Source organism: Rhodamnia argentea, chromosome 1 (genome assembly GCF_020921035.1).
Source record: "Rhodamnia argentea isolate NSW1041297 chromosome 1, ASM2092103v1, whole genome shotgun sequence".
Lineage (NCBI taxonomy): Eukaryota > Viridiplantae > Streptophyta > Magnoliopsida > Myrtales > Myrtaceae > Rhodamnia > Rhodamnia argentea.
Genome location: NC_063150.1, coordinates 8,599,521 through 8,626,817, shown reverse-complemented (window position 1 = coordinate 8,626,817; position 27,297 = coordinate 8,599,521). Strand labels below are relative to the sequence as shown.

Here is a 27,297-nt window from a genome sequence, read left to right as displayed (position 1 = left end):
GGGAGGAGAATCAAAATCAGAATCATTGTTATAACTTTCATGCGGCGTTTACTCTAATGACGTAATTTTTTGTTTGATGACTTAGGTGTCAAAACTATTTCACTTGAGTAACTCCAACGAGTTCTACGTGAATTTATTTTAGTAAAAACATATCCAATAGGAAAAGTGTACAAAAAATCCTAAACATTTTGCATTGGTACCAATTCAATCTTAAATCTTTCGATTGTATCAATTTAATTCAAAACATTTTGCATTTGTACCAATTGAGTCCATCCGGCCAATTTTGGCCCGAAATCACCGACATGATGCCGGTCATCCTATGTGGTACAGTTGACATTGAAGTGGATATTTTTTTAAAATGTTGTTTAATATTATTTTAAATTTTTGTAATTTATTCGATTTTATTTTTACCTTTTTTGTTTTTGGATAGATAACAACCAAGGGTCACTGGCCGACCCAACACTAGGGTTGGGAGCCTTTGCCCGGATCTAGGCCAGGTGAGGGCGTCGTAGCTCTTACCGACCCCGGGCGAGGGCGTTGCGACCCTCACTTTAGCGCCGGCACCCTCGGCTCCACTTTAGCGCCGGCAAGGGCTGTGTAGGATGACCGGCATTCATTTTAGTGATTGCCAGTTAAAATTAGTTGGATAGACTCAATTGACACAAATGCAAAAGGTTTAGAACTAAATTATGTCAAATTAAAAGATTTAGAACTGAATTGGCACAAATATAAAAAGTTTAGGACTTTTTGGATACTTTTCCCATGTCCAACATCTTTATTTAAGAGAACCTCTTTGAAAAGTTATTGTGCTTAAGTGGTCAATTAAAAAATTATATCACCAAAATCTGTGTCATATGAAAATTGCGATCTTGCTAGTGTCCTTTTGCCGCCCAAAGAGGTTGCATCAAATAAAAATCGATGTGAGACCTACTCTTGGAACGTCGAAATAGCATTGAAAGTCATTCTAAAAATTTAGTCCAATATGCAATGTGATCTCTGTACTTTTAATTTGATCAATATGATCCATGAACTTTAACCCAATATGTAATATTGTCATAGAACTTTCAATTTGTTCAATGTGATCCATGAACTTTTGGAACATGTTCAATTTAATCCCCGAACTATAAGAAAATGTTCAAAGTCGGTTCTCAACTTGAAATAATAGAAGGACAAATTTGAACATGTTTCAAAAGTTCGGGGATCATATTAATCAAATTAAAAATTCAAGGATCACTTGTGTTATTATTTTAAGACATTTTCATCTTATTTACGTGGAACTTAGAGGTTGTTTCTAAATTTCGTTTAAATCAACTTCCACTATAGATTAAAACAACTTGAGAATTTCATTCCTGATAACTAACTTCCCTAATGAGCTGGCATTAGAATTCAAGTTGCTGCCGTAGATTCTCTTGAGCTTTATGCAGTTTGTTTACGCTTCTACTCATTCCCCCACAGGACAAAGCTAGGAAAATTGTTAAAAAAAAAAATTCTTAAATCTATTACATTTGTGCCAATTCAATTAAACACCTTTTATTGGTGTCAATTTAGTCCTAAACATTTTACATTTGTGCCAATTTAGTCTATTCGGTTAGTTTTGGCCGAAAATCGCTGACGTCCGACTAGTCCCAACGCCGAAATTTTCAACTAATTTTATAATAAAATTTTGAAGTTTTTTTTTTTAAAAAAATTCTTTTTTCCTTTCTTTTTCTTTCCCTCTTCTATTTGGCCGACCACAAAACATCGCCCCGTCACGGGCGAGCTCCAGCAAGGGCTTCCCTTGCCGGGCGTCGCCTAGGCGACGACAAGGCCCGGCGGGCCGTCCTCACCTGACAAAAGTCGTCCTTGCCAGGTCAAGCCCACGACGAGGCCTCACCATCTCGCCTCCAGCCGTCATCAAACACCATCCCTTCTTCTACTTGAGTCGTCGCTGCATCCCTCCAACTCTGTCTTTCACCATTCGCGAAGATCGCATGGCTCGGCGATGGCGACAGTGGAGATCACATGGATCTGGTGAAGGTCACATGGGTCTGGCGACACCAACCCACGCCCAGGCTAGGAAGGCCTCGTTGTCTGCCCGGGCGACGCCGGCCGAGGCCACCATGGCTGGCCAAGGGTCAACCTCGCCTGATATGGCGAGGATAGTGTGCAGTCTTCAGCTGGAGTCTGTGGCCAGGATAGTGTGCCAGTCGAGCCTGGTAAGACATTTCAGGAAGAGATGGTCGAAGGGCCGATTTCCAGCAAATGCTCCTGGAAATCTCCAGTATCCCTGTTTCGTAGATATATATCGAGAGAAGCAGTTGTACAACAAGTCCAACACGGTTAGTATCTTCGAGTCTCGAGACATTATCCGACGTTTGACCTGATAGAGAATCATGCGACAAATCCAAGGCCTCTAAATCTGGAAGCCGACCGGTCAGAATATTGTAAGACATGTTCAAGTACTCCAAGCCTTCCAGCCCGGAGATGGAATCTCCCCATGGAGCATATCCCCAGATAGATCAATCCCAGCAGCTGCAATAATATTATAGTTGAGCCTCACTAATTTTTGTATCACAAAAATCCCTTATTGAAACGGATCCAATCCAAATCGGCTCTGGACATAATAATAAAAATAACAAGGGCTAATACCATAAAATAAAAAAAATCCCAAATTGATACGCTTGTGTTATATTTGCTGGCTAATTTTTCTATCATAGTCAAACTGGAGTACTCGTGCAACATTTATCCCAAATTAATTTTCATGTCACAGAAAATCCAAAACCGGTATACTCGCGTCACATTTACCTCAAATTGATATGTGTATGCCACATTAAGCTCAAATTTTGGTAAATATTGATTTTTTTTAAGAGTAAATGTGAGCAGGCGTACCAATTTTGAAATCTTTGGTAACATAAAAATTAGTTTGGGATAAATGTAGCACAGATGCACTAATCTAGATATAAGTGGCACAGATTTACCAAAAAATTAATTTGAGATAAATGGGATATAAATGTACTTGTTTGGGATTTTGGTGTTTATTAATTCTTATTATCATGATAATAACATAGTCTAGCCATTAAGGTGCAACAACTATATTTATCGCTTCAAATCCTCCAAATTAAGAATCTTAACGGAACTGATTAACTGTAGCAACTAAATTGGAATTTGACACCTCCGTCAAGCCAAGGTAACAATATTACAATACAGTTCCCGCTTGTAGCAATGATTGTTGTTGTAGATCAAATAAGGTTAATACCATTGAAAATACTAAATTGTTACATCTATGCCACATTTACCACAAACTAATTTTAGTGTCGCAGAAAATCCCAATTTGGCACTCCCGTGTCACATTTACCCCCAAATTTGTTTTCGTGCCCCCAAAAATCTCAAAGCAGTCATGCCGGATTTACCTCAAACTATTTGGGACTTTTTGTAACACGAAAAATAAGTAGGGGTAAATATGTGACGTGGGTGTAGTAATTTGAGATTTTTTGAGACACCAAATACTATGTGGCGCGATTATAACATGTAAGCATTTTTTGCGACCAAAAAAATCGTTTGAAATAAATGTGGCACGAGTTTACCGATTCGTAACTTTTCGCGATATTAACTTGATTAAATATTATTTGACTTTGCATCAAATGATATTTAGAATTGATAGTTCGTGCTATTTTTTTGTGGCGAAGGATATAATGAGAAACTTGATCACTAAATGTCCCAAAAACAAAACCCACTTGAGTTACAAGAAAAGAAAATAAAATTAGGAAACAAATATTTATGGACCAGAATTTCGAGTACCCGCATATCCCCACTGTCACTTCAGTTCCAAGTTTCCTGTTTTGACAGTTGTACAAACCAAGAAACATTTGACTTTGGTAGATGCAAGATCTTCCGAGGCGGGGGGGCTATTGATTCTGTCTTATGGTAATTACCCCTGTTTCCTGTTTCGAATCACCGCGTTCAAGGCTCGCCATGGTTTAAATGTCTCAGTTAGTGTCAAGTTCCGTCTCTCCAGTCCCCCGTCCTAGTAGAGACAGAGCGAGTAACGTCCCAAGAAAAACAGAGCAGTCAGAAGAAAAAACAGAGCGATGGAGGGGGTGACCCGCAACGAGAATAGTAATGTTTCGAGTGAGGATGATGATAGATTCCCGGAGGGTTTAAGGGTTCTTGTGGTTGACGACAATGTCACCTATCTCCACCTTCTGGAGAAGATGCTTCAAGATTGTTCGTACCGAGGTAACTCCACTGCACTGCTTCGTGTTTTCTCTTTTCTCTTTTCTTGCTTCACCTTTGCATCCGCGATTTATAATTAGCCATCGCGACTGAACTGGAGAAGAGGGACTACTCACTTTTGTACTCAAAGTAATCGAAAAAAATTAGTTTCATGCTTCCTTGATCTGGGGTTGATGTTCAAATCGCCAAAGTTTGATCCTTGGATGCGCCTTGTGAGTATACTTGGTCAAGAATCTGCATATCTGATACATATGATGTATTTTTACAGTGACCAAGTGCCAGCGAGGAGAGGAGGCGTTGGCGTTGATTCGAGAGAACAGGGGCAGGTTCGATATCGTCTTGACAGATGTTCACATGCCTGGGATGGATGGACTTCAGCTTCTCGCCGAGATCGCTAACATGGACATAACCTTGCCTGTAGTTAGTAAGTTTCTTATATGTCAATCGATACAAGCCAGAACCATAAATTTATGGAATGTAATGCGACTGACGTATCCACGTTTTTGTTTGAATTTGCCAGTGTTCTCAAGCGACCACGAAAAGGACACTGTGGTGAAAGGAGTGAAAGGCGGGGCACGCGACTTTCTAGTGAAGCCGATTCGAAGCGACACTCTCAAGATTCTGTGGCGACATGTTCTTCGGAGCAACCCATCGTCAAGGAACAATTCTACTAAAGAATTGGAGATGCCGCACCTTCTGACCACATCGTCATCTAACAATACCCATTCTCAGGCAGAGAATGAGGAAGAGAATTCCAAAAGCTTGAAAAGAAGCAGCGAAGATGAAGCTGATCAAGGCCAGACTAAAAGCGGGGCGAAGAAACCCCGCATTGTTTGGACACCTGAGCTCAGCCAGATGTTTATCATGGCCGTCAATAGTCTTGGAGACGATAGTACGTGATGTGTTCATGAACCTGTCTCCTTTTCTAAGTGAGATAATGGCTGACCTGACTGATGTGTTTTCCATATGACCCGCGATGCAGATGCCAAACCCAAGAAGATACTGCAAATTATGAGGAAAATGACGGGTCTTCCTCATCTCACTAGGCAACATGTCTCCAGCCACCTTCAGGTAAGAGTTCCTAATTCAACCTCATTCAGAAAGATCGAGAGCAAATTGGGAAAAACATTTTGTATTTATTCCTTGAACTTGAGCGAGAAATGCTTACTGAGTCAAGCTTGTTAATTGTGCAGAAGTACCGCAGGAACTCCAACAAGATAGGTGAAGCCTCGGAGCATCAAAGTGCAGAGTCTTCTCTCATTAACGGTCCTGGCTTCGCTGATCTCACTTGTTCCCCTCCACCATCATCGCCACTAATTGGGAGCAGCCGTATGCAAAACTGTGTTGCTTCAGCTCAATATCCATCACGAGTTATGAGCATCGCCCGTCGACAGCAGTGCACCAGTTGTAGTACGAGGATGCATAATCTTGTTGAGTTCCTGGATAATGAGGCGCTCCCACCACAGCCGCTTGTGCCGTTGCAGCAACCAAACCCACTTCTTGAGAACTACGGTCCCCAGTCAGCTCAATGCCCATCGTATGCTCATGCGCCATCCCTTGGGTTCACCTCACCAATGAAAAACAACACACACCCAGTTGTTCATAATCAAAGTGACAATTCATTCATCATGCAGATGTTCCAAACACCTTCAAATATGCAAATCATTGATGAAGCTGCAGCTACAGGACATCATCTTTCCACCACTACTCACCCTCATCCATTGCAGAGCCAGATTTCAGAACAGGACATTCAAAGCCTTTGTTCAAGTACTCCTCATACAGCTTCTGAGCTGGGTTTGCCCATAGCCTTCGGCACCATTGGACCTAGAGAGAATGAATCCTGCGGCAGCAATATAAAAGAAGAATTCTGTTCCCGGAACAACTATAATCCCGTTGCTGAGGACTGCCAAGCATATGTTAACGAGGCTATATTTGCAGATATGCTTGATCAGGTTAGTTGATTTGGTGGCTGGAGCTCTTCTCCAAATTTGGTTGGTCAGTTTAACTTCGATAGAACGTATAGCAATGACGACTCATTCATTCGCCTTTAATGCAGAATATCTTTGAGGATCTTGGGTTTGGCGAACACGTTCCTTTTCTCGACAGCTACATCCAGAACAACAGTGCCATGTAGAAGTAGACTGGAGTAATCTTCCTGCGGCGGCATATTTCTGTTGGTAATTGCATAGATATGTCTAAATATGGTGGGATCTGTTTTGTATAGAACCGATAGCTAATGGTAAATATTTCATTGAAGTCGTTGACATTTTCAGTCTCTCTTGACTGTCTCTCTCGACTGTGCACGAAGGGGTGTGCATGCCCACACAAGTGTGCTTGTGTTTGTCTTCGTGCGCACATGTCTAAATGCCGGCATAGGTGTATCTGTATGTCTACGTTGTTGGTGTAGCCTTTAAAATCCTGAACCTGTTGAATTTTGTAACAAAGCCACCTACCAATTTACAGGATCTTGAATCTCACATCAATTTACTTTTTATCAAACAAAAGAATCTTGTGCTCACTCTTGCATTTAGTAGAAAAATTCCCACCTTAAGATTGAAAATGCTCAAAAACTGACAGCGTTAATGTGGCCTCTTCATTTGTAACTGGAGATGGTTGATTGAACTAGCCAGGACATCATCTATCTGAATTTATTAGCAACCATACTACGTCTAGCCATCAAAAGAATGCTGCATGGGTATTCGAATCGTCAAATAGACAATGTTCGACTGAGAGCAAACTCTAAATGAGAGGTGAGGACGTAGACAGAGTCCAGCAGGCAAACAAAAAGCCATCAAATCCGTATTCCAGTTCAAATTTAGCAGCCTAAGTAAAAGCCATCAAATGCTTACTCCACATTGACTGAATTCTAAGTTTCGGTATCCAAACCACTGGTACTCAATGAGTGAGATACTGTAAGTATATATACTCTAGTTGAACAGTAATATTTCGAGCAAAGAGTTCTGAGGAGAAAACTCAGGCCGATTTGTCATTAAAGCAGCAAGAATATACACTCTGAGGTTCCTTCTCTTAGAGTAGACTAAAGCTTGGTTTCAAGAATGTATCTTCTAGCGCGAGCCGAACAAAATAGAGATACAATACTGAAGTAGAAAGTGATGGCAGCACTTAGCAAGAACACCGACAGGGAAATAGGCCCTTCAACCATCTCTTCCTGAAATGCCTTACCAGGCTCGACTGGCACACTATCCCGGCCACAAACTCCAGTTGATGACTCCACACACAAGTTCGGATTCCCAGCAAGTGCTCCTGGAAATCTCCAGTATCCCTGTTTCTTAGATACATGTCCAGAGAAGCAGTTGTACGATAAGTCCAACACGGTTAGATCTTCAAGTCCAGAGACGTTTTCTGGTATCTGACCTGATAGAGAATTATGCGACAAATCCAAGGCCTTTAAACTGCGCATTTTCTCTAAATCTGGAAGACGACTGGTCAGAATATTGTAGGACATGTTCAAGTACTCCAAGCCTTCCAGCCCAAATAGTCCAGACGGAATTTCCCCATGGAGCATATTACCAGATAGATCAATCCCAACAGCTGCAATAATATCATAGTTGAGCCTCACTTCATTGGTACCAGCAACAACCACGTGAACTTTGATCCCAACGGTCGCCATGGAAACCAATGAGATGTTACCCGGCTGTCTAGCAAAATCTCTGTTGTTGTAATACAAACTTAAGTTGAAGTTACTGTCTGGTATGATGCCTGAGAAATTATTTCCTGAGAAATCCATCATACGAATTGCTTGGAATGTGAATACCCAGCTCGGGAGATTTCCGCTAAACTTATTTCGAGCCAGGGATAGATACCTAAGGTTTGACCATTTGGTTATCGCATCGTTCAATGTCCCGGAGAGGTTGTTGGAGCTTAAATCCACTATCTCCAGAGATTTCCACCCGGCCAAAGTTTGTGGGATTTCACCAGAGATTTTGTTGTTGCTGATGTCTAGAATCTTTAAACCACTTAAAGCATCAAACTCTGGTTGAATTACACCCGTAAGATTGTTGTTATTAAGTATCAGCGCAAGAAGCTGAAAACAACCAACAATGTTCAACGGAATGGCACCGGACAACACATTATTCGAGAGATCAATCACTTGGAGGTAGGTCAAATTTCCAATCCTTGATGGTATCTCACCTGTGAGAAGATTATGCGAAAGAAACAACGCCTGCAAGCTCTTTAACTCTGTAAGCTTTGACGGGATTTCACCAGATAACTGATTGTGCGACAGGTCAAGGAGTATGAGCCCTTTCTCAGTCGCCTCTGCAATAGTACTCGGGAGAGGACCGGCCAAATCATTGAAGCTAAGGTCCAATACGAGAATCTTCTCCGAGAACACAAGTCTAGGAGAGATCTTGTAGCTCAACTGGTTATGTGACAAGTTTAGATGCGTCAAGGCCTCGAGTGAAGCGATACATGTAGGAATTCCTCCCACTATATAATTATCTGCTAAATTCAGAACACTGAGAGATCCAGAACAGGCAGAAAAACACGGCAGAGTACCCGATAAAGAATTCGATCCAAGATTGAGAATCTCCAAAGACTGCTGAAAATCCTGCAGGTTACCACCAAAATTATTGTTCTCAAAGTTCAGGTACCTTAAGGACTTCAAGTACAACAAACTGTCGGGAATTTCCCCATGGAAAGAGTTGAAACCGGCATCAAGCTTTTCCAACTTGTCGGAGAAATTACCGATCCACGGCGGCATGAGGCTCCCCAAATCTTGGTTCCAAGACAAAATGAGCTCCCTCAAATTACCAAGCCTACTGATTGTGTCAGGCAAAGCTCCACCAAACCTATTGTGGCTGAGATCAAGGGTCTTGAGACCATAGAGGGAGCCGAAACATAGCGGAATCGCTCCTGTGAAACTATTCTGCGCCAAAACTAAGGACTCGAGAAAAGAGAGATTGCACAAGCTGGGGTGAATGTCCCCAGACAAGTTCATATGGGTCAAGTTCACCGAAATTACCTTGCCACTGTCGCTCGAGCAGGTGATGCCCGTCCAGTTCGTGCAATTGGACCCCAACCAAGTGGACAAGCTCTGGCTCGGGTCTTGCACGCGAGACCTGAACAGCGAAAGCGCGGCCTCGTCTCGCGGGTCAATGTCAAGCGACTCGCAAGGGTTTAAGCTCAGCAGAAGCACCAAGAAGACGAGCAGGAGCAGCATCTCGTGCAATTTTGTGGGTCGAGACGAATTTGTCTCCATTGCGAAGCACGAGTCTAAAGAGCGAAGCTTTGAGAAGGAAACAGTGGCGGAGACGTGCTGAGGTGAGGGAAGAGGTTTTCACTCGCGAAAATGGAGGCTTGATCGGTTGAAGCTGTCTGATGGAAGAACAGACATTCCCGTTCTCTTTAGTCTTTGGTGCTCTGCCTTTGAGCATTAGAAAATCGCCATTGAAAGCATAAAGCTTCTCTCTTTATTCCCCCCTCTCTCTCTTCTCACTCCTGTTGCTGTTGCTGTTAGTAAAGCTTGACTGTTGTCTACTGCAATTCTTTTCGTACAGGGACATCAACTCTTAGTTTCTTCATCAGGCGAGTGGTCGCGACGCTCCGGTGACTACGGTCGGAGAGGACCGGGACGGTTTGACCCGGGAAATCAGTCCGCGAACCAGAACCGGTTCAACTTCTTTTTGGTACATGCGATTTATGTAGCACCGACACGACAGGATACAACACGATACGCCGATACGTAGTTCATCATAAAATAAAAAATTTCGACATGTTTAGACACGTTGTGTATTTAATATAAATTTTTATATATTAATGATAAGCTGTCATGTATATATAAAAATATTAACGATAAGTTTCTTCTTCTTCGGTTAGGGATTCAAGATTAAGTTCTTTTGAATTTGCTGGGTATATTAATTATGGTGTGGCTAAGTATATAAATTAAATATATATTTTTAATAAATTTACATTTTGACTCCTAATTTATTGAAAATGATTAAAATTGACTTGTGCATATCGAAATGGCTCATCGCGATGTTGAACTCGTGTGTTATTGCTGTGTGCGGAACGCCGACTACGTGTCGATCGCACGTCGGAAAGTGTCGGACTATATCGGACACAACACGAAGGCTCTCCGAGTGTGTCGGTGCTAAATAGCTACCCACATCAATTTATTTATCTTTTCTTTTTCATCTTTTTCATAACTTTACACGATGACAAAGTCAGTTAACTTACTTCTCTTGTCCTTCGAATGTTTCTTAATCTATATTAGTGCCTCGCATCATCAAATCAAAAAATGATTTTTAAACATTAGTATTACAAACATCTTTGTTATCCCAATAAATTAACTTTTATATTTTATTTGTTATCTAATTTAAATTTCTCGAACTTACGCACTTTGATTTATATATTTCTGATAAATTTACTATTTAGCGTCTCATCATATTCCAACAATCGCCCCAAAACACTTCACAGGGAAGAGGGGCACTGGCAATGTGCTTTGGCGCTGAACTACTCTGCCAGGCCAACGTTGAGCCTCCTTAGCCAAACTGAGTGCAGCACCATGTGAAGCACATCAAAGGGTTTCGCCGGCCGATTCAGCTCGAAATGCCGCCGCACTTGGGCCACTCTCCTTTGCAACTCCAAGTACTCGCGGTCCGGAACCCGCTTCAGTATATCCTTCATCTCTGCAATCTTCTCGACGGGTACCGTTATCGAGAACTTGCTCCAGTCGAGGACGTCGCTGAACGGCAGTGAGTAGTGGTCCGAAATGATCACAGGGATGCACCCCGAGTAGATCGACTCAACCAGCCTAGGGCTCGCGACCTCGAAGCCGCTCGGGCAAAGGCAGAACTTGCTCTGGCCCATGTATTGCATGTAGTTTTGGCCACTGGGGAGGTACTCGTGGACTTGGACTTCACCGTCCTTGTCCTTCCAATGGTGAAGCAGGATCTTCCTGATGTCCCCATGAGCGCCACCGGCAAAGAAGGCAAAGATGTGGCGCTCGCTCGGCGGCAGCCCGAGATGGGGTATGGCGAGCTTGAAAGGATGCAAGTTGAACTCAGGGAGTGAGGCATCTCTCGTGGGGTTGAATCCCTCAGATGTGTTTGCATTGCAAAGCACTCTTATGAAGTTCTTGAACTTGTTTGGGTCTGCCTGCGTGACTTCTGGTGCCTGAAATGCCCATTTTCAATAGGGACTTGAAGAGTTCAAGAAGTAGATTGAGAAGAATTGAACAAGTTGATCAAGACACACCCCCACACACACGTACCCAATCATGGCAAGAGACCATGAAGTGGTCGGCACCGCGGCTTCTGTTCCAGAAAGGGTACTTATGAGCCACCACGTCGACGTAATCCGTGAAGGTACGAATGAGTTGGTCGCGGGCGTAGGTGGTGATGGGCAGGTAGAGGTAGGTTATGATCTTGGCGACGCTCACCGGCAAGAAGAAGGCGTGGGCCTGGTTGGGGCGGCAGGCCAAGAAGGGGCTGAGCCCACTCTCCAGCTCGTCGATGAAATGGCCCTCGATGCCGTATATGTTGTTGACCGGCCCTAGATGCACCAAGGGGAGCTCTCCTTCCCTGTAGTTCCATATCTTGAATCTCTTCACCATCTCGATGTGACTCCTGATCATCGTCATCCAGCGGATCGTGTTGTAATCATAAACAAGTCTCGTGTAATGACAAAGGGGTCCCAATTTTGTGAAGCAACCATGGTTTTCATAGTACTATGTCATATAAATGCATCAGACCGGCAGCACAGAGAAGAAATTCTGGGTGCTCGTATCCATTTTTACTACTTAAAACTCCTCATCGCGGAGACGAATAACAATGGCTCGAGCAAGCCAGATTAGTTAGTATAATTGATGAACTATTGATGATTTTTCCGTGTTGATGTAATCTGCAAGTGTTTCAGCAATCTGAATTCTCGACATTAATTGTCCTTGTCCTTGAGGAAAACCTCAGACTCTCCATGCCTGACTTCGTGAGATGGGTGCTCCCATCAGTCAACGCAATTAAACACGAGAATGGACATTACAATCAACTATTATCGTCCATACTCCAGCCTAAAAATAGTCACCTATAGTCCACACTCTTTCACCCAGCATGTTATATGTCTCATGAATGAAAAGAAGGAGATCAGGTCCAGTTAAAGATTCAGTACGTAGAAGATGTTTTGCAGAAAACCACTGGATAGATGACTGAAACATATGCATAGCATGCATCTAATTATGATTAAATTCAGATTATGGTTGTCTGAAACAGACAATGGCAAATGTAAATAGGACGAGAACGGGCTCAAACTCAACTGATGAAACGCATAAGCATTCCGGTAGATGGATCCCTTGGGGACGAACGTTTCCTCGTTGTCCGAAGAATAGTTCCGTGCACGAACTGCGTCGCGAATTGCCACTCGGGCTTCAGCTAAATCTTTCTCTATTCTCCGCAAACCGCCAATCTTCTTCTGCACCTAGGTTCACAGAAAGCAAAAACCCCGAAAACGAAAATGCACCATTCATACATGAACGCATGCTACATATAGAAACACAAAGATTAAGCGAAACAATGAAGACAGCAATGCTTCACCTTGTTAATTTGGACAAGAGTAGGATTGGTCTGATGAGCAACATGGAGGGAAGATTTGAGGGTGTCCAAAGAGATCAAAGGTAAGGCTCGCGTGGCGTCGCGGCCAGCGTTTCGGACAGGGCTAAAGTCTGTCGAAACAGACTGATCCGCCGGAGACAGGTAGAGAAAGAACACGAGGAGGAGAAGCAGAAGAAGAGCTGGGAAGATCACCCAGCGTCTGATGTCGCAAGACCTCGTCATTGGAAGCTCTTCAAACCCTCTCTCAGTCCATAGGTATCTTCCCTTCTCATCGTTTCGTTGCATGGGTTTTAAGGGAAGGTGTACAGAGGGTGAGTTTAAGGTGAGGCGCCAGACTGCGCAAACAAGAAAACGCCCACTTCTGACTTTCCTCGTATGAAGCTACTGCTCTTGCAAGAGCAATTAAAGAGTTTGGACACATCCGAGTTGCCGAGAACAGATCATATGGAAACGGTCGCTGTCGGTACGATGATCTGAAGGGGTCATAACTAGGGCATGAAGGGTTCAGGACTTTGCACCCCATCTTTTCAAGACGCTTCATCGACCCTCAAACGAAGAGGATAACCGAAGACACTGCGTGAGATCCTTAGAGAAAAAGGGTTTTCTCCTCCTCTTCCTTTTCTTGATTTTTTTTTTCTTCTGTCCTTTTCGAGTTTATAGAGAAGGGGCAAAACAAATTCTTTTATAAATGGGAATAGCGTAAGTTCTTCTTGCCAAGAATGGTTGGAGCAATTAAGGGAGTAAAGGATTTCTTACCAATGTGGAAGTTTATTTCAAGATAGTCGAGCTGGTTTTTGTTTCTTTGCAAGATTTTTGTAGAGTGAGTATTAGACGTTTACTAACTTTCTCGCAATATGTTATTTTAGAAATTAATTTAGTTTTACACAAAGGCCATTGTGGAACCATTCACTGTGGTCCCTATTATGATCTTGTCGAATTCGAGAGGCTTTTAGATGTTTTTAAAGCATAATCAGATTGGTCATCCCACTAATTACCTCGAGCAAAGGTTATTAACTTTATCGCTAAATAGAGAAAGTTTGAGGTTTTCAACTGATCTTGTGACATAGCAATATATTATTTTAGATATTCAATAAGTTTTACGCAATGACCATTGTGGAACTATTCAACACGGTCCTCGTTATGATCTTATCAAGCCAAATTTGAGAGGCTTTTAGATGTTTTCAAAGCAAAGTCAAATCATCATTCATCTGAATAATCACCTCGAACAAAGGTTAATATTCTTCTTCGAAGGAGAATATGGAAATTAATAACAATTTGCTGGTTGGAGTTGGATGGATTTATCATAAATTTATCCAATTCATAGCACATGACATTAAATAGTGTTGCAGTTATACGTTCACAACAGGTTCATCCAACAATTTACACAATATTTCTTGTGCAACACGTGTTAAAAATAAATTTCGTTGTGTATGAATATAAGTCAAAATGAGTTGAAGCGTGTACGAACCAACCTTGTTGTACAAATATAGCACTTTCACCTACTTAAGTACAATAGCGATTTCCCAAAAGGTTTACGTGACTTCAAAAGAGGTTTGAGTCACATCTCTTCAGACATCTTATTTGTCTATACCATTGTATGATTGCAATTTGTATTCTTAGGTCATATAGTAGTCTAAGGGTGGTGGACGGTATTACAACATTCAATTATTTCACGATATCAAGTGGCCACATATGCATTTTTTTTATTCTTTGAATCCCTTTTCTTAAGCTCCAAATTTAGATTCATTGTAATTAGAGTTTCTGAGAGTTGGTCAAATTGATGTAATTGAAACTTCATGGATCCAAACAAGGAAAAATAAAAAGTGAAAAGGGTCTGTTGATCGATTAAGGAAAATTTTGACATCAATAAACAATAGAAAATGCCGTGAGTGGGGGTCAAATGACTAAGGAACAGTACTTTAGCATGCAAATTTAGGGTAATTCACATTAGTTGGGTCACTAAACTTAGGTTACATTCATAATCTTACCTTCACTGGATTCTAATTTCAATTAGTCAATCATTTAGTGAGAGGTACCAATGTCTGAAAGCAAAAGATTTGATGAGGTCCAGTTTATTAGTAAAGGAGATTTGATACCAACAAGTGAAAAGGACAAATGATGTTAGTATGGTTAAATGACTCCATCAAAGGTGCTGAGCAATCCCACTTAGTGGTAACCCATAATTAGCACAATGGCAAAGGAGACTCTATCTTAGTAAATCCGAGTTGGGCGCGTTTGAGCCACTACTTATCTTAATTGTCGAATTTTTATGTTTATATTATCTTTTTTACCTCAAGGTGGCACACCTAATTTGATTTTATGAGCCATATTGACTTATAACTCCTAGATTCGTGAAGTAATTAGATAATCCACATAGGGTTTTGCAGACTGAGAAGCAACTCCCTGGTGACCAATGTGCCAAAGAGGGGAAAAAGACAGTAAATTCTTGACATAATTTTTGTACGGCGTTAATTATGATATCATAAATTCTAGTTCAATGACTTAGGTGCCAAAAATTGTTGAAAAGTTTTTCTCTTGAGTAACTCCAGCAACATAACTCCGAGGAATCCCTCGCGAATCTATTTTAGTAGAAACATATTCAAATGTCTTCTTTTCGAAGGGGAGAAGTCCGAAGTGAGTTAAGCCCGGGATCATGGTCCCGAAGGACAAATTTTTTTTTTTTTTTCAATTCTCTACTACACTATGTTTTTCTTTCGCCCATGACGTCACTAGCATCATTCGAGCGAACCTTTTTTTTTTTTTTTTTAAGTTAGGACGCTTAAGTGGTTAATTGAAAAGTTATATCGCCAAAATCAGTGTCATATGAAAATTACGACACTGTTAAGTCCTTTTGCCACCCGAAGAGGTTGTGCCAAATTAAAATCGACGTGAGACCTCGTATTCTTAAAACGTCGAAGTAGCATTGAAAGTCATTCTGAGAAGATATTTTCATCTTAATTACATTGAGTTGAAAGGTCGTTTTGTACATTTTTTTTTTTACATCAACTTACTGTATAGGTTAATACAACTTGAGAATTTCTTTCCTGATAATTAACTTCCGTAATTTGTTCGCATAAGAATTCAAATTGCTGCCGTAGATTCTCTTGAGCTTTGAGCAGTTTGCTGACGCTTCTACCCTTTTCCCCCATAGGCCAAAGCTATTTCATGTCAACTTGGACATAACTTCTCGATGCAGAGAAATTGGGATGAAGAGACATCTTCCTGTTTGAAAATCGCCAATTCATATCATCGCGAATCGATTGAAAGCACGATTAGACGTTAGCAACCACGATGTATGCCCTTACGAATTTTTTGGATTCCAATAAGACATATACTTACGTGTGCGGAGGAAATTATTCAAAAAGTCATAAACGTGTTGCACATGTGGACAATTGAGCCCTAAACCTATCAATTGTGCCTGTTTAGTTCAAAACATTTTAATAATTTGTAATTTAGTCCTAAACATTTTAACGATTTGCCAATTTAGTCCTTTCAGTCAATTTTGGCAAAAAATTACTGACGTAGCGATCTAGTCAAGACAGTTGGCACCGATATGAATAATTTTTGTACTTTTTTAATTCCCTTTTTCTTTTCTTTCCTTTTCTTTTTTGCTTTTTCTTTTCTTTCTTTACCTCTGCAATTCATCGCCCGCCTCGGGCGAGAGGCGCCTACACCTGAGCTTGCGAGAAAGGTTTATAACTAGATTGACCATGGTTAAAAAGTTTAAAATTAATTTGTCACATGTGATAGATTTAGGATTAAATTAGCATAATTGAAAGATTTAGAATTGAATTGCCCGTCGTACAATAGGTTTGGGACTCCTTGGAAAATTTTCCCTCTGTGTGCGTACAGTAAATATGAATAAGAATGCCAATAAAAATGTAAACAAAGCATGTAAACTTGACCGGTAAAAGGAAAACAACGTTAAAACGAGGATGTCATAGCGTTCTGAATCAAAGACGTAATCGATTTATGAGCTTATCGATCCTACGGCCAAGTGGCGATCTATTCACCGTAGACTTTCGATGAAAGCAATATATTATTATTCATTAATGCGCAAAACAGACACGACGGAATTTGATACAAATGCAAAGTTCATCTACTTTTTCTATGCCCGCCATTAAGGTCGAATCATTCTCCAACAAAGAATAATGCTGAGGTTGAATCATTAGGAAGCACACAATGGACATTTTGGGGCGAGATTCCGACCTCCCTCTAAGGCCCCTACACATTAATGACCAGCCATTTCGCGTGTCGCGAACCGAATTCACGAGAATAAGATAGAACGGATTCAGTAATTTATCCCGTTCCAGATTGGGCGCGAAGAAACTATAATAGGAGTGATCGATTCTCGATTCTCGATTTCCAGTTTCAAGCGCCGCAAACCGGACAGGATGGTCTTGGGTTCACACCGGTTCGGATCCCGAGCGGTCCAATCTTTGGATTGATTGCATTTTTTTTTTTTTGGTGATTTGTCAATAAATTTTTCTCATTAATGACATATTCAGCGGATCACCTCTCGTTAATTGCATCAGGTTATCACTAAACCTGAAATTCATACTAAACATCTTAAGTTTAGATTTAGGTTTATATTTAGAAAATTTTATTTTAAAAAAAAACACATTAGTCGGTCGGGCCTAGGCAGTCCCGTTCCCCTCTGGAACCGGGAACGGATCGACCGTAAACGGTTCCAATTTTATGAAATCGGGAACCAAACCGAAGCCCCTAAGAATCAGACCCAATCGGTCGATTTGGTCTTGTCCGGACGGTTCTTGATTTGATCGCTCCATCATGAGAAGGCAAATCAAAAGCACCATTTTCTATCGTTGGGAGGGAATGAAACCGGAGAACTCGATGCACATACAAAAGGAACAATTCGATGAACATAGCATCCAATCCAGCACCAAGAAGTATACCCTAAAATGGCTCTTCATCACGTTCTCCCATATCGGGGATTTTCATAATGTACTTACCTAATCATAGGGTTAGATCTCGAGCCTTCAAAAAAAAAATGAGATCAGTCTTGACCGTACAGTTTTTTACTTTTAATTCGGCAAAAGTACAACGAGAGTGTCAATATTTGTGTACGACGATCACTTTAGTGCCAGTATTTTTTTTTTTAATCACGTAAGTGTCAATTTTTTTGAAAAACTGTTATTTTAGTGCCAACTCTGGTGAGCTTTACCGGAAATCCTACATGGCATCCACGTGCTCACCGGAACTTCCAAGTCGAAACTAAAAAAAAAAAACCAAAAGTTAAAAACATTAAAAAAATAATATAAAAAAAATAAAGAGGTCATTTGCAGCAGCTAGGGGTGGGCGATAGTTGACCCCACCCCTTGTCGACCATTACCAGGTGAGGGTGGCCGCGGCGAGGTCTCACGGCCCTCGTCTCTGCAAACTCATGCTTCCTTTTTTTTTTTAGGCTATTTTTTTGTTTAATTTTAATTTTTTAAATAAATTAACTATTTTTAAGTTGAACAGTACACGTGGACGCCACATGGGTTGATTTTGTTAAAAAAAAATTGACACGTGGTATTAAAAAATTAATAAAAAAACGCCATGTAAACTGTTTGGTCGGAATTAGCACTTAAATAATCATTTTTGGCCGAAATTGGCATTTTAGTAATCGTTTTTTCTCCGATTTGGCACTTAAGTGATCTAAAAAAAAATTGACACCAAAGTGAATGACATACATAAATATTGGCACTCCTGCTGTACTTTTGCCCTTTTAATTTGCTAATCAAGTTTCCCACTATTTTTATCAAAAGCTACTTTGTAAATACGTCTCCCATTAGATAAATGATTCGTATTTGTGGTAAAATATTCCAGAAACTTATCCAAAAAGTCTTAACTTATTGCACTTTTACAAATTCAATCATAAACATTTTAATTGTGTCAATTGAGTCCTAGATATTTTCACATTTTTCCAATTGAATACATTTGTCTAATTTTGACCGACATTAACATTGGTGATCCTACGTGGCACGACTAACGCTGATATAAAAAATTTAATTATATTTAATATTTTAATATTTGTTTGACTTTTTATTTTCTTTTTTTCTATATTCTTTTTTTTTAAACAATTCCGGCTGATGAAGTTGCTGGCCAACTGTCACCATCCTCGAGTGATGGCATCGGGCCCTTGCCCGGATCCGGGCGAGGGCCGCCACCCTCACTCGTTGGCCGGCGAGGGCATCATGTCCCTCGCCCGGATAACCCTCACCCCTAGCCGGCCACAGTTGTAAGAAGAAAAAAATAAATAGATAAATAAATATATTCAAGAAAAATTTGCAAATATTTATTGAAATTATATACATCAGTACCGGTCATGCTACGTAAGATAGTTGGCGTCCATGTCAGCGTTTTTTGGCCAAAATTAATTTGATAGACTCAATTGACAAAATGTGAAAATGTTTAGGACTTAATTAGAATAATTAAAAGATTTTGGGCTGAATTAACAAAAGTATAATAAATTTACAATTTTTGAAAAAATTTCCCACTTACCATACGATAGGGTTTCATTAACATCCTTGATGGTGGCCGGCCAGGAGAGCGCAGTCCCTGCCAGAGCGATAGAGCCACTCCTCTCTCTCTCTCTCCAAATAAAAAATAGCCCAATTGCAATTATGTTATAGAAAAGACGGTTAATACTGCAAAAACTTTAAAACACGTTACACATGTGATAAATTTACCCCAAATTAATTTTTTGACTATCAAAATCTCAAAATGCTACACATGTGATAAATTTACCCGCCGTTAGCTTTTGTTAAATTTTACAATCAAATTGCTAAGTTTGATGACACGTGGTAGTTGACGGATGTACTAGTTTGGGGTTTTTACCCTCCGTATATCGTAAGTGTATTAGTTTGGGGTTTTTTGTGGTATTAAACAAATTTAATAGAAGTTAACTGAAGGTAAATTTGTTGTGGGTGCACCATTTTGAAGGTTTTTATGGTTAAAATATTAGTTTGAAGTAAATTTGTTGTAAATGAACAAGTTCGAGACTTTTGACCAGTTGAAAGACCTCACGTTGTGGTGCAGTGTGCTGGTGAAGTCACCTCACCGATTGCCATAGAAGCCCCCCTCTTCCTATAAATAGTCTTGCAAAACTAAACTGAGCACCCCAGATGTGAGTCCAAATTAGCTGCTAGAATTATCAGCTAAGTTCTCTATACAGAAGAACCATGATCGAATTGGAAGATATATACAAGGTGTTCGCGGCCATGGTGCCCCTGTACTTCGCCCTGATGCTCGGGTACGGATCAGTGAGGTGGTGGCGCATGTTCACAGCCGAGCAGTGCGACGGCATAAACCGCATGGTCTGCTACTTCATCATCCCTCTGTTCGGCTTCGAGTTCACTGCTGCGCACGCCAATCTCTTCAAGATGAATTACTCCATCTTGGCGGCAGATGCCATCTCGAAGTTCCTTGCCGTCCTGATGCTCGTCCTATGCGCCAAATGCAGCAGCAGAGTGGACCATAGCTGGTGCATCACCACCTTTTCCTTGCTCACCTTGACCAATCTCCTGGTCGTCGGGATACCGATACTGAGATCGATGTACGGTCAGGTGGGCGTGGATCTTGTGGTTCAATTATCGGTTGTGCAGGCCATCCTGTGGTTTCCGCTTCTGTTGTGTTTTCTCGAGTGTCGGAAAATGGGGATGGACATCTCTCCAAGGAGAGCGACGACTGATGATCCGGCGCCGACCGACAAAGATATTGAGGGAACGACCGAGGCTCTGGAGACCAATAACACAAGGCCAAGATTGTGCACCACCATGAAAATTGTGGGTCTGAAACTGGCTTTGAATCCCAACATCTACGCTTGTGTTGTGGGCGTCGCTTGGGCGGTAATAGCGCACAGGTTTGCAATTCGAGAGACACCTTTTGCTTTAGCCGAGCAATGTCAGATTGTCGCTGAACATCCGTCGACTCACATAACTATTTCTTTTGTAAGGTTCAAAGTGAAATTGCCAGGCATCGTCAAAGAATCGATAGAGATTCTATCAAGAGCTGGGTTAGGAACTGCTATGTTCAACATTGGTAAGTAAAGAGTTAATATGAACTCCATTGACAAGAGTAGGATTTCATATTTGCTATCATCTGATATATGTGCAGGTATATTCATCGCAATGCAGAGAAAGGTGATAGCTTGTGGCATGAAGATGACAATTCTGGGAATGGTCTTGAGGTTCGTCGCTGGGCCAGCTCTAATGACCGTGAGCTCCCTTGTCATGGGGCTGCGTGGCGATGTTCTCAGGATCGCTATCATACAGGTAACAAAACTAAAGTCCATTGCCAATATTCGACCACAAGATGCTATCAAATTTCATTCCAGTTTATAAACTCGAGCAATCGATAGCTCATATTGCAAACCCGCCAACGTAAACTAGTACTGCTTAAGTTTCTGTCACTTGTGGTTAACTTCTATGGATCCAGAAGATCAATTTGCCCTTTCCCCGTTCTGCAGGCGGCGCTGCCTCAGGCGATCACGACTTTCATCTTCGCAAAAGAGTACGGCTTACATGCGAGCGTTCTTAGCACTGCGTAAGTGGTCTGAATTACTTCAAACTAGTTCCATTCATGATGTTCGCCAAGACCTGACTTTCACTGGTCTGAAGAAGCATCTGCACTTGTCTATGATTGCAGGGTGGTGTTTGGCACATTGGCATCCCTTCCGCTGCTGATAGCCTACTATGCTGCTTTAGAGGTTATATAAGAGCTGAACCAGATCCAAAGATTAGGGGGAGAAACATTTGAGGGGAGGAAAACGGAGGAGAGGATCAAATGCAAGAGCGATGAGGAAATCCATGGCGACCAACTCATAAATTCTGTAACGTCGGGAATTTCCTTAGTCGTGATTCCTATGGCGAAAAATTCCCTGAGTTCATGTACAGAAATCGCAATAGAAAAAGAAATTTCAAAAGTGGGGTTCAATCGCAAACTTAATCAATGTCAAATGCGTGGTGACGTCCGTACTTTCATCTCGCCAATTTCGGGCATGAGAAGGCACTCTTTCAATGCTTTTGATCAGGAATATTTGCAAAAACCACTCTAGGTTTGTACAATGTTTATGTTCTAGAGATGTAATGAGGGTCAGGCTAGCCTAATTGGGGCCGGGCTCTTCAATATTCGCCATCTTTACTAATCACTAAGCTAATAACCAAACATCAAGGAAAAAAAATTCCTTTTTGTTTATGAAAAGAGATTAGTGTATCCATGAATGTTTCATACAAGATCAAATCAAAAGTTCTTATGTATATTTTTTTCCAGCAAGCTCCCATCCAATTATGATACCCCACAAAAACTCTAAAAAGAAGCTCCACCTACCTTCCCGATACTGTAGTTTTCAAACACGTGTTACCAAACGGAAAATTTGTCAAAAAAGGCCCTAAACTTTTTTACATTTTTGTCCATTCAATCCTAAACATTTTCACCTTTTACAAACTTAGTCCTATTGGCCGGAAATTGCTAACGTGAACAATTTTTAATAATAGTTTTCTTTTAATTTTTTTATTTTTCTTCCTCAACGCCTACGAAGGTTGAGGGTGATGGCCAGAGGAAAAAAAGAAAATAAAACAATAAAAATAAAAAATCCAAAAAATATTAAAATATTATTAATAATTATTCACGTCGGTGCCGGTGATACTACGTAAGACATCCAGCGTCTACTGTCAACGATTTCTTGCTAATAGGACTTAATTGGCAAAAAATGAAAAATTTTAGAATTGATTCCGCAAACTTAAAAGGTTTATGATTAAATTGGCAAAAGTACAAAATGTTTAGGAATTTTTTGACAATTTTCCCGTTACCAAACACACCTAGTACAACCTCACAATAGTTTCTTAGCATGAATTCCGTTATGGGAAACGGATATGGTTCGGTCTGAACGAATTGAGAACATTGGAGAGCCAATTTGGTTTGTGAAAAGTAATTTCCTATTTTCATTTTTCAATTTTTTCGAAAAAGTGTTCGATCAAAATTAATTGAAAGTTCTGATAGAAATGAAATAATTGAAGGCATGCTTGGTATGTTGCTTTGGACAAATATCACCAAAAAAATCCAAATTATGGCAATTGTAACACCAATAGCCAAAAGAATTTTGTCTCAAAGAACCGCCAAACTTGCACTAGTTCGACAAAAGCACCCTATGTTGACCATCCTAAGTCCTAAATTTTGTCTATTGTGAGACCTATATATATATAGTGTCAATATACCAAACTTATATCAGTATGATAAAATATTCTCAATCTATCATCAAAATCCTAAATTTTGCACACTGGGACCTTCAAACCTTTTGTTCACATCACCAATGCCCCAAATTTGTACCAGTGAAAGTACCTTTTGCTTAGACCAAAAAGAAAAGTACATTTTGCCTCAATTCCGCTTCCACACTTGTAAAGTGACCTAAAGTAACCTTCCGCCAGATTTTTAACAGTTGCATCGGACGAAATTGGGACAGAGAGTATTTTTGTCACACTGGTATAAATTTAGGAAGTTTAGGAATATTGAGGATACAAAGAAAAACTTTGGATAGTGCTATAACAATTGGCAAAGTTTTGGATTTTTTTCGTAGGTAGAGCATACTTTTCTCATGCTGCTACAAGTTTGGTTGTTTTAGTGGCATAAAAAAAAAGTTTGAGGTATTGATATCACAGTGGGTGCAATTTAGTATTTTCATGATAGAAAAATGTCGTGGGTATCGGTGTCACAAAAGTTTAGTTTAAGATTTTTTTACGGTATTAACCTTATCGATATCTATTATTTTCTAATTGTGATATTACAAGAAAGGGTGCCAGAGAAAACTTGAAGTTCTATCACTCAACAAAAAGAGCACTATATTATTCAATGCAATGTAATTTTCACTCAAACAGTTTCATACCATCCCCGAAATTGTATAACCTGCGAAAGATTGTCTGTACTGAAAAATGGTTTTTCGACTTTTGACCAGTTTCTTTAATGTAAGGAAAGAAGCAGAAATTACATTATGAGAGCTTGACTTGCCCCTACTATTGATTTACCCATGTATTGTCGTTCTGTACGTGCATAGGCTGGTAAATCTACTTTTTATATGAGTTTATTCTCTCTCTTTTTCAAAATTAGTGCAGAAAATTCCATGAATATGTCAAAATGTTGCTTGAAATTCTAAACTTAAAAAAAAAAGACGCATTAACAGAAAATTAAACTAGAAGATGTCTTTGCAAATTCTTTTATTTCGGAACAGTGAAATTTCTTTTTCTAGGGTCGTATTCCTTAATTGTCATTTCATGCAATCTATGCATTATTTGTATATTTATATTTCGACATGAAGAAATAAATTAAAACTCGTGAACTTTTATGTGGACTTTCGTTAAAGCTTGTTTTTTTTTTTTTTTTTGTTGACCTTTTCAGCTTCATTTGCTGCTGAACAAGTTTATTCACTCCACATGTCATCAGAAAGAATTTTACTGTAGCTCTTTAGTTGCAATTACGCGTGTTTCGCCATGTGTCAAGAGGACATTGGCTAGAGGTAAATGGCCCATGTCATGACATGGGCCGACATAAAGCTCAATGGAAAAAACTTAGGACGGACACCGTGTCTGAGCTCTCATCCCGGAGAGACAGGGATATCCCAAGATACGATGACAAATACTGAGTTAAAGCAGCAGAAACTGGCAACAAATCTCGGGGCCTAAACCCTAATTAGTGAACTTCCAGAACTATAATGTGTATTTATATCATTTTATATTATAGAAACCGGTAAAAAATCTCTTCTAAGTTGACACGACTATAATAATTGTTAGGACTTTGTTTTAGTAATTTTCCCCACAAAAGTCGATGCTTTACAGACCTCAGTATTTTGTGTACTTATAAGACGATTCAATCGCCCTTAAAAATTGTATGTCTCATGTCTTCTTTTTATTGATCTGACAAACTTATATTGGTGTGAATATTTATTTCGTTTTTAATTTTTTCACATGTCATTTTTCCCGCGAGATAAATAAGAAACTGTAGGGTGCTGATGCCGAACAAAGAGACTTTCTGTGTCGGAAAAGAGGGAAACCCTAAGCCAACATTTCTTTCTCTTTCTTCTAACCTTGGTGCTTAGCCTCCCTCTTTGTATCTCTCTTTCCTCTCGCTCGCAGCATGCAACCGGTCCCCGCCGACATTGCAGAGCCTCCTTGTGCTCCCCCCGCTGTAGCAACCCTAGTCCCCGCTTCTATCAATTCGTAACTCCCTTTCTCGTGATTAGTTCTTTGATTTTCTTATTCTAATTGAGCAACGTAATAACGTTTGTCATGAATAACGGTGTTTGGTAACCTGTTTCGAGCAAATCGCTAGTCAGCTAGGAGTGAGGAATTGAGGAATAGAGGATTATGTCAATGCTAGAGCATTTTGCAGGTGATTTTTTTAGCAGGAAAGAGGAAGTATTGGGCCCAAGTAGTACGAGTGACCGAGATAAAGGTGGAGAGGACGTGAAAGGAGGAGTGAGCAATTTCACGAAACTTGAATGCTAGGTGGTCGGTGACGGTCGTCATAGGACCGATGATATGTTAGGGTTTTTTTCCAATTTAATTTTCTTTTTAAATATTTACAAAAATATTTTTTAAAAATAAATATTTACAAATTTGGACCTCGCTCGGCAGCCCACTTGCTCGGCACCTGGGCTGCCGAGCAAGGTTGGCTCCCTTTTTTTATTTTTTATTTTTTAAAATTTCCTTTTTTAAAGTGTTTTAATTATTTATATTTATAATATTTAGTTTATTTCATATTTTTTTAACATGTTTACATTTATTTTATTTATAATTTTTTTCTTGTGAAGCTTATCTTTATAACATAATTAGTAATAATTAATATAAAAATTATTAAGATTTATAATTCATAAATAATGTTGTAATTATGTAACTAATTGAAAATATTCACAAAAAAAAAATTGGTAAGATATATGAAATTAAGGAGGATGAGGATCTAGATGTCATTTCGTAAATATTTTTTTAAAATTAAATTGGAAAAAAAAACCCTTCTTTTGGCCTTTTCCCTACATTTCATAAATAACAAATTTTATCGGCTTTTGTAGTTTTGCCAGAGTGATGCGGAATGTATTAGTAGTGCATTTCTAGATGGATTGGACAGACAGAAATTCAATCGAAAGGCAAAACAGTGATGTGTTAAGAATCGGCGGATCAGGTCGACGACATTGGATCAAGCTCAAATTTGATCTCTTAAAACGAAACGGCGACCTAATCAATATGCACCGCCGTTGGCGGTGACGAACGATGGATTTTTGCGATTCGGGATCGTCTACATGGGTTTTCCTATTTTTATTAGTATTTTCGGAATTTATTAATGATGATTTTTGTGATTCGTGATCGTCCGGATGGGTTTTCGATTAATTATGTTATAAAGATATTGAATTGAGAATGGGGTTTCTTAATTTCATATATCTTACCAATTTTATTTTGTGAATTTTTAATTAATTACATAATTATAACATTAGTTATTAATTATAGATCTTAATAATTTTTATATTAATTATTACTAATTATGTTATAAAGATAAGCTTCACAAGAAAAAAATTATAAATAAAATAAATGTAAACATGTTAAAAAAATATGAAATAAACTAAATGTTATAAATATAAATAATTAAAACACTTAAAAAAAGGAAATTAAAAAAAGGGGGGGACAACCTCTGCCGAGCAAGTGGGCCGCTCGGCAATTGGGCTGCCGAGCGGCCCTCGCTCGGCGACCCAACCGCCGAGCGATGCCCAAATCTGTAAATATTTATTTTTAAAAAATATTTAAAAAAAAAATTAAATTGGAAAAAAAACCCAATATGTTAGCTCTTTCGTACGGCGCTAATTATGACGTCATAAGTTCTAGTTCAATAGCTTAGGTGCCAAAAACTATTGAAAAGTGTTTCTCTTGCGCAACTCCAGCAACATAACTCCGACGATTCCCGCGTGAATCTATTTTAGTAGGAACATATTCAAATGTCTTTTTTTCTTTCTCAAGAGAGAGAAGTCCGAAGTGACGTTAAGCCCGGGGTCTCTTTTTTTTCTTTCAATTCTCTAGTATTCTACGTTTTTCTTTTGCCCATGACGTCACCAGTTAATGACTTGCAATTTTTTTTATTTGCAAAAATGGGGTTAGGGTTTTCGATTGAGACCTAATTTAGCCCCACATTGTCAATTTTGGAGGAAATGGTTCAAATGTCTTTGTTCATGCGCTTTTAATTATGTCATTTCGCTGAGAAGCCATACCAGACGTTTTTAAATTAGTTTAATGTGACATCGGATCTTCTGTCAGGAAAATCACCAACGTCATTTGAGTGAACCTTTTTTTTTTTTTTTTTTAAGTTAGGGCGCTTAGTGGTAAATTGAAAAGTTATATCGCCAAAATCAGCATCGTACGAAATTGCGACAATGTTAATGTCCTTTTGTCGCCCGAAGAGGTTGTGCCAAATAAAAATCGACATTATACCTTATACTCTTGGAACGTCGAAATAGCATTGAAACTCATTCTAAGAAGACATT

The 27,297-nt window shown here is 39.7% G+C and overlaps 4 protein-coding genes across 5 annotated transcripts; 2 read left to right on the top strand and 2 right to left on the bottom strand.

Annotated features, from left to right (window-relative positions):
• Positions 1–4,032: 4,032 nt before the first annotated feature.
• LOC115740282 (two-component response regulator ARR1-like) lies at positions 4,033–6,173 on the top strand. The gene is made up of 5 exons (XM_048276572.1): positions 4,033–4,215; positions 4,481–4,636; positions 4,733–5,104; positions 5,195–5,283; positions 5,406–6,173. The coding sequence occupies exons 1-5, from the start codon at positions 4,068–4,070 to the stop codon at positions 6,171–6,173; spliced, it is 1,533 nt and encodes a 510-aa protein (XP_048132529.1). The 5' UTR covers positions 4,033–4,067.
• A 183-nt stretch (positions 6,174–6,356) lies between these two features.
• On the bottom strand, positions 6,357–9,684 carry LOC115740093 (receptor-like protein CLAVATA2). Of its 2 annotated transcripts, none has more exons than XM_048278998.1 (2): positions 7,220–9,683; positions 6,357–6,405 (listed from the first exon to the last, which is right to left on the bottom strand). In XM_048278998.1, the coding sequence occupies exon 1, from the start codon at positions 9,431–9,433 to the stop codon at positions 7,250–7,252; it is 2,184 nt and encodes a 727-aa protein (XP_048134955.1). In that variant the 5' UTR covers positions 9,434–9,683; the 3' UTR covers positions 6,357–6,405; positions 7,220–7,249. The 2 variants fall into 2 exon arrangements, with proteins under 2 accessions (XP_048134955.1, XP_048134960.1); XM_048279003.1 differs by lacking the exon at positions 6,357–6,405 and having other exon boundaries at positions 7,174–7,764; positions 7,864–9,684.
• Positions 9,685–10,686: 1,002 nt separating this feature from the next.
• LOC115740104 (probable glycosyltransferase At5g20260) lies at positions 10,687–13,004 on the bottom strand. Its single transcript, XM_030673478.2, has 4 exons — positions 12,762–13,004; positions 12,485–12,645; positions 11,447–11,801; positions 10,687–11,349 (listed from the first exon to the last, which is right to left on the bottom strand). The coding sequence occupies exons 1-4, from the start codon at positions 12,999–13,001 to the stop codon at positions 10,687–10,689; spliced, it is 1,419 nt and encodes a 472-aa protein (XP_030529338.2). The 5' UTR covers positions 13,002–13,004.
• A 6,850-nt stretch (positions 13,005–19,854) lies between these two features.
• LOC115740099 (auxin efflux carrier component 5) lies at positions 19,855–21,662 on the top strand. Its single transcript, XM_030673472.2, has 5 exons — positions 19,855–20,646; positions 20,740–20,825; positions 20,901–21,058; positions 21,253–21,329; positions 21,432–21,662. The coding sequence occupies exons 1-5, from the start codon at positions 19,967–19,969 to the stop codon at positions 21,499–21,501; spliced, it is 1,071 nt and encodes a 356-aa protein (XP_030529332.1). The 5' UTR covers positions 19,855–19,966; the 3' UTR covers positions 21,502–21,662.
• The last annotated feature ends 5,635 nt before the right edge of the window (positions 21,663–27,297 follow it).